Here is a 7195-nt window from a genome sequence, read left to right on the forward strand (position 1 = left end):
CTGGCCCAGTCTGTTGACGATGACAGGTCTCCAGTAAGAAAATGGTGGAAAGAAAGGGTGATGTCTGTCATAGTCCTGACCTCATGGTTCCCTGAAGGGCAGGGATCTGCAGGAACGTGTTCCAGAAGGAAGAGAAATGTGGGAGGAGTTCAAGGACTGATAATAATCAGCCTCCTCTCTAAATCAAACACTAAAGAAAACTCATCATTTGTTTCCAAGAGCTTTACTGCCAGAGTGATCTGGTAAATCCCTTATAAATATGGAAACCATAGGGCTGACAGAGCCTGGCTTTCTATGGAAACTAAAAGGGAAAAATGGAGCCTAAGAGCAAGCCAACAATATGTTCATGGATAAGAGGAGAGCAACACTTATGAATGAGAGAAAAGGGCAATAACGTGTGTAATTACAAATGTCTATCAATTGAGACTTAAGACAAAGACATTTCTCATTTGATTGAAAAATATCCATTTGGGTGGGCACATCTGAAGTCACTAGGAAAAGGCAAAATTTAGTCTAGAAGGAAGAAAACTTCTTTGACTATATTGAAAATACGTAACAGAAAACCAAAAAAGGAAGTAAGAGTGTATAGAAATGATTAGAAAATGAAAACTGCCCTTTTCCCTATTTAATGGATTTGCTTAGAAAGCATGGCATCGGAGAACCTACCTCAAGGTTCCACCAGACACCATCTCTGCCAGCCCAGCAGCAGCCTCATCTTCTCCATGGCCTTCGTGCTCTCTCTACTGATGGCCCTGGTGCTGGTCAGCTACGGCCCGGGAGGATCCCTGGGCTGTGACCTGTCTCAGAACCACACGCTGGTTGGCAGGAAGACCCTCACTCTCCTGGACCAAATGATGAGACTCTCCCCTCACCTCTGTCTGCAGGACAGAATGGACTTCGCTTTCCCCCAGGAGATGGTGGAGGGCAGCCAGCTGCAGGAGGCCCAGGCCATCTCTGTGCTCCACGAGATACTCCAGCAGAGCTTCAGCCTTTTCAACACAACGCGCTCCTCTGCTGCCTGGAACACCACCCTCCTGAAGCAGCTCCGCACTGGACTTCTTCAGCAGCTGGCCGACCTGGACGACTGCTGGGAGCAGGTGATGGGAGAGGAAGACTCTGCCCTGGGAAGGATGGGCCCCACACAGGCCGTGAAGAGGTACTTCCAGGGCATCCATGTCTACCTGCAAGAGAAGGGATACAGCACCTGTGCCTGGGAAATCGTCAGAGTGGCTATCAGGAGATCCCTTTCTTCATCAACCAGCTTGCAAGAAAGGTTAAGAATGATGGATGGAGACCTGAGCTCACATTGACGTGACTCTCACTGACTAAGATGTCACATCACCCTTGTATACTCACCTGGGGTCATTTCAGAAGACTCTGAATTCTGCTTCAGCCACCAAATTTATTGAATTAACTCAGCAGATACATGTCAGTAGTAATAAGCAAGTAGATATCAAAGTGTTCAAGTCCAGGGGTATCAATCCATAAGCGATGACTGCCCTGATGTTATTTATTTATTCTTTAGTTAATGTAATATTTTATCTCATCATATTTCTTTTCCATATAAATGAATTGTATGTTTACATTGTATTAAAATGTAGAAAATATATTTCCCTATTTAATTAAAATTGTCATTTGTTTTATTTATTAAATAGCTATCAAGATAAGTTTCTTGAATTTTTATTTTGAAAACCTAAATCCTTATTTTGTCTACATATACCTATCACAAAATAGTATTTGTTCACTTTATACTGTGGAACAGTTCTATCATTTTCTAAGAAATGTTTGTCAAAAGGTGGAATTCTGAGAATTTTCTATGGGTCCAGTTGTTAGGACTCTGAGTTTTTCCTTCAGGGAGCCTTGGTTGAGGAATTAAGATCCTATAAGCTGTGGAGGGTGTTAAAAAGAAAAAAGAAGGGAAATTATGAAATTGTAGAAAACGGTGAGTCTTGATGTCATAGGCATAACTAATCTATACCCACTCATTACAGAATGGTTGATATACATGTCTGAGGGAAGCAGTCTCCTCCTGTTGGAAAGCTGATGACATGCGGTGTTGATGGCCGCTCCTGACCCCTATTCCTCTGTCTCCCACCTTCTCCTCAGCCCTGCCTCCTCAGGACTGAGCAGTTCACCCCTTTACACAGCGCCTTCACTGCCTCCATCACAGGAGCTCCGCTCTGTGCTGATTTCTTCTAGCTGCATGGTGTAGTCAGAGTGAAAGCCACAGGAAGAGAGCCCAAGTGAAAGAGAGTTCTAGAAATTCCAAAACCTCTGAATCCCAGCCCTGCTATTTACCAACAGTGTGACCCTGAAACGTATCACAAACACAACAGGTTCGTTTCTGCATCTTTAATATGGGGACAATAAGAGAGGTTTTCATAGAATTACTGTTTGAATTCAATGAGTCCATATCACACAAGAGGATCAAGCGCTCCTGGCAGAAATCATGAGGACTGTGAGGATCACAGAGTGGCTGCCCTCAGGGAGGAGACAGGACAGCTGGCCTGAGACAGTGATTGGAAGGCGACACTGGAAAGGTGCTAGGCCCCCGGCAAAGGTATTTTCTTTTCACCTTGGGTGCTAGTTCCATAGGCTTTCAGTGTGAGAACTACCTTTGCTGTATGCGAAAAGCATTCCAATTTGGGGGTTTCATACTTCTAAAGGCATTCCTATGAGTTCATAAAAAACTCTTTGAGAAAGAAGGATTAGTAGAAAATGCTTGATCTAACATAAATACGATAATAGGGAAAGAATAGAGATGGCATATCAGTGCAGATAATCAAAGACAAGCAGAGCCAGGAAGCAAAGAGTAGGGGCTGTGAAGTGTATGGTTCTGATCTCCAGTTCTGGGCTGTCCCAGGTTGAATCCTACTTCTCCTTTCCATAACAGCCCTTGTCCATACTTGCTAGCAAGGTCACCTCCTGGAGCCTCTTTTTTGCTACTGAAAGAACAAAACCCAGCAAATGGTTCAGAAGCCATTTTTATCTCGTCTCATACTAAAGAAGTGAGAAACATTACTAATGGAGTGCTTGATTTTCGGCAACGTCCAAGGGGACTTACACAAAGGGCCACCTTCCAGGATTGCTGCTGCTAGTACCCTTGTCCCCAGGGCAAGCCACTTCTGAACCACACTCCCATAGGAGACTCCAACTTTAGGACCTAGGTCTGGTTCAGTCTCCTGTGGGGTCACTGCTCCATTCCCCTGGGTCTTGGTGCATGCAAGATTTTGTTCGGCCCCTGCAAGGAAAGTCTCCTCCACAGTCCTGTGGAAGTCCTGGAATCAAATCCTACTGGCCTTCAGAGTCAGATTCCCAGTCCCTTTGCAGGCCTGGAAGCATGACATGAGGCTCAGAACCTTCACAACAGTGGGAGAACTTTCTTGGTATTATTGTTTTCCAGTTTGTTGGTTTCCCATCTGACAGGCATGGGATTTATTTTTATTGTGCTTGAGCACCTCCTTCGTCTCATTGTAGTTTCTTCTCTGTGTTTGGACGTGGGGCATCCTTTTTTGGCAGGTTCCAGAGTCCTCCTCTGGATGGTTGTTCAACAGCGAGTTGCGATTTCATTGCTCTTGTGTGAGGAGATAAGTGCATGTCCTTCTACTCTGCCATCTTGAACCAGAAGCTAAGCCAAAACTTTGATATTTGACCATTTGAAATATGCTGAACTATCTCATGCACACCCACTATATCTTTTATTCACCATCATGGACATACATGTGGCTGAGATTTGAACAGGGCATTAACTACTGGAAATAGGTATGTTGTCTGTCTTCAAATAGTATGATTTTCTAAGAAAGAGTTTTAAAATCAATATCTCAAAATGCTGTACAGAAAATATTTTTATTGAGGTATATACAGGTTCCTGCAGTAACAACCCAGTGTTCATTGATAAAAATTGATCAACAAAGATCCCATCAATTTCTACATTTCACTTCTCATGTCAACTTTTATTACTTTAAGAATTTCCTATAATCTGTACTTTTCAAGATCAAAGCCTTTCTTTTCATTTTAAACTCCCCTCCCCAACACACACCCTCCATCAGGACCTTCTAACTGAGAGTCCCTTAAATGGGGAGGAATTGACTCCCCAGAGCAGGAGCAAGTCTCCATTTCTTATCCCCACCCAGCATCCTGCACGATGGTAGGATACTGCTGGTCCTCAGGGGTCTCAAGAAAAGTGAAAGTGTAAAAATGATAATAATCATAATGATAAGCTTAAAACAGTTTTACCAGTTAAACTGTTTGAAAATGACAATCCTGCTACATTATTTGTCTTTATTTTTGTGGGTTACTCTTGTCTTCTCAGGTGACCAGTGTATTTGTTCTCTGGGCATCTCTTTACTTTTCCCTCAATTTCCTGCATCATTTAGTCCAGTTGATTTTTCTGTCCTATACTACAGTTTTCTCAGCTTTAAAATAAGGATATGGCACCAGCCCAGGTGGGATGCATGAGACAAGTGCTCGGGCCTGGTGCACTGGGAAGACCCAGAGGAATCGGGTGGAGAGGGAGGTGGGAGGGGGGATCGGGATGGGGAATACGTGTAACTCTATGGCTGATTCATATCAATGTATGACAAAATCCACTGAAAAAAAAAAACAAAAAAAAAAAACACCAAAAAAAAAAAAAATAAAATAAAATAAGGATATGGGAGTGGATATATGTGTACTTAGAGCTGGCTTATGTTGTTGAACAGCAGAAACCAAGAAAACCTTGTAAAGCCATTATTCTGCAAAGGAAATCAAATTAGGGAAAATAAGACTACTGTACTCCATTCAATATACCACCTAATGTTATGTACTCTATATGATGGTAATATAAAAACTTACAAAATTATCTTAAATTAGTAGATTATATAAAGCATCAGGGACACATTAAACAGCTGGGAGAGTTGTTACTGTGACAGGTGTATACAAAGGTTTCGCCATTATTTCATGTCTACCCTAAAGATGATTTATGCCTTATCTGTGCCTTGCTCTACTCAATTTTTAATGCAAAAATTCTACCTCTGCAAATTAGAAGAGGTTAATCTTTCCTAGTATTGTACAAAGCATATCTACACATTTAAAGATTTTACTAGCAAATAAAATAATCACATGACTGTCCCAAGCACACCGAGACGTTTAGTGGGACATCAGGTCACCATGCAGTCAGCGCATTTGGCATACAAGATGCTTCTTAGGTAGGAAATGGTGTATTAAGTGAAAATCTACATTATGCTGAAATAAAAAACATCTTGATTATGAATTTTAAAGCAACTTATCTAAATGAAATGACATTTTGAAAAAGTGAATAAAACTCTCCAATGCAAAACTATGTATACATTTGATAGCTTAACATAAGATCCTTAGATAAAGGAAATGAGAAGAAAATAAGATTTTGAAAACTGAGATTAATTATTTAAGGTAGCTACTGGGTCATAAGTTTCTCAAATATGGCTTTCCCTCAATTGAACTGAGATGAACAAAGAAGTAATTTTGAAAACATTACAGATGATTTTGCTTCCATTGAAACCAGGAACTTAAAGTTGTGTTTTGGCATAAGGAATATTTAGACTTGGTGTGAATTTCAGACTTCTTTATAGATTTTAAAATATTTTCAACAACTTGATGTTGCAGGAGAAATTAACCATTTATATTAAATAAAATCATTTTCCCTTTCCCAGGGGCTCCTGTAATCTCAGTCTTGTCCTCAAGTCTTTCCACTGGATGGTCCCTATATCTAGATTACTGTCCAGAATGTAGATGCTTTTCCCCTTTCTGCGAATTAGTCTCTTTCCCCAGAAACAACCCAGAATCTGAAAACGTAGCACAACATGCTCAGATTTCCAGTCATCAATCGCAGCATAAATGCGCACCAATGTAAACCGCTCTGGCTAAAATCTCGTCCCAGAAAGGGGAGGATGGACGCAGGGGCAGGTGCAGAAATCAAGTTGTGAGCAAAACCCCTGCAATGCTCCCCTGGGCAGTCTGGCCCGAAAAGGAAATTTCCTCACTGCTCCCGGGGCCCCATGCACTCTCTGGGCCCCAGCAGCACCTAGCTCAGCTGGAGGCTCCTGCCTACAGGGACTCCTCAGTTCTCCCTGTGGACTTGGCACTGGAGTTCGAGGTGCTGGACCTGAAGACAGGTCTGCGGGGAGAGCAGGGCCAGTTGCTCTGTTACAAGGACTTCTGTGGTGGCCTCCTGGTTGCTAGGGCGCAGGAAAGGCAGATTTGGGCATTTGTTGAGCTGGAGCCCTGGGACTCAGTTTCACTGAAGTGCTGATTTTGGGGGATTCCTGGTCTCTCAGTGGGTGACAATGGCTATGATCACCATTCTCCAGGGCTGGAGAACATCACTCTCCATGTCATCAGGGAAAGGGTTGGCATCTGGTGAGTTTGGTGATGCTGCAGATGTTGGGCTGTGCCCTCCTTTATCCAGCTGTTCCCAGTACCTTCCCGCAAATAAGATCTTTAAATAGGTCAGAATTGTCACTTTCTGCACTTTTCTCAAATTTGTCTCCACTGAAAAACTTTTCCCTTCTATTCGGGGCATCAGAGAATGTCACAGCTTCGATGCTTCTTATGTGTTTTTACACTGGAAATGAAATTTTATTCATGGAAAAGTCTCAATCCAAAAGGAGATATTCATCTATATGAGTCAACTCAGCTTGAAGAAAAAACCCAAGGCTCAATCTCTCTTCTTTAGTCTAAAAGAGAACTTAAGAGGTGTGACTCCATAATCTATTTTGACAGTTTTTAAAATCCACATATATATTTTTTTAATTTATTTTTTATTTTATTATTTTTTGAGGTTTTTAAAAATTAATTTGTTTATTATTTTACTTTACAATATTATATTGGTTTTACCATACATTGACTTGAATCCTCCATGGGTGTACATGTATTCCCCATTCTGAATCGTCCTCCCACCTCCCTCCTCATCCCATCCCTCTGGGTCATCCCCATGCACCAGCCCTGAGCACCCTGTCTCATGCATTGAACCTGGACTGGCGATTCCTCTCACATATGATAATTTACATGTTTCAATGCCATTCTCCCATATCATCCCACCCTCGCCCTTTCCCACAGAGTCCAAAAGACTGTCCAATACATCTATGTCTCTCTTGCTGTCTTGCATACAGGGTTATCATTACCATCTTTCTAAATTCCATATATATGTGTTAGTATACTGTATTGGTGTTTTTCTTTC

The 7195-nt window shown here is 41.9% G+C and overlaps 1 protein-coding gene across 1 annotated transcript; it reads left to right on the plus strand.

The window, feature by feature from the left end:
• Window positions 1-722: 722 nt before the first annotated feature.
• Window positions 723-1310, plus strand: LOC136148326 (interferon omega-1-like). The gene has a single exon (XM_065907846.1). It carries the CDS (start codon window positions 723-725, stop codon window positions 1308-1310), a length of 588 nt encoding a protein of 195 aa, XP_065763918.1.
• The last annotated feature ends 5885 nt before the right edge of the window (window positions 1311-7195 follow it).

This window comes from Muntiacus reevesi, chromosome 17 (assembly GCF_963930625.1).
Source record: "Muntiacus reevesi chromosome 17, mMunRee1.1, whole genome shotgun sequence".
In the NCBI taxonomy this organism is placed as follows: domain Eukaryota; kingdom Metazoa; phylum Chordata; class Mammalia; order Artiodactyla; family Cervidae; genus Muntiacus; species Muntiacus reevesi.

What these genes read in the sequence shown, in the direction of transcription:
- LOC136148326 (XM_065907846.1), top strand. Translation starts at nt 723, where the DNA reads ATGGCCTTCGTGCTCTCTCTACTGATGGCCCTGGTGCTGGTCAGCTAC.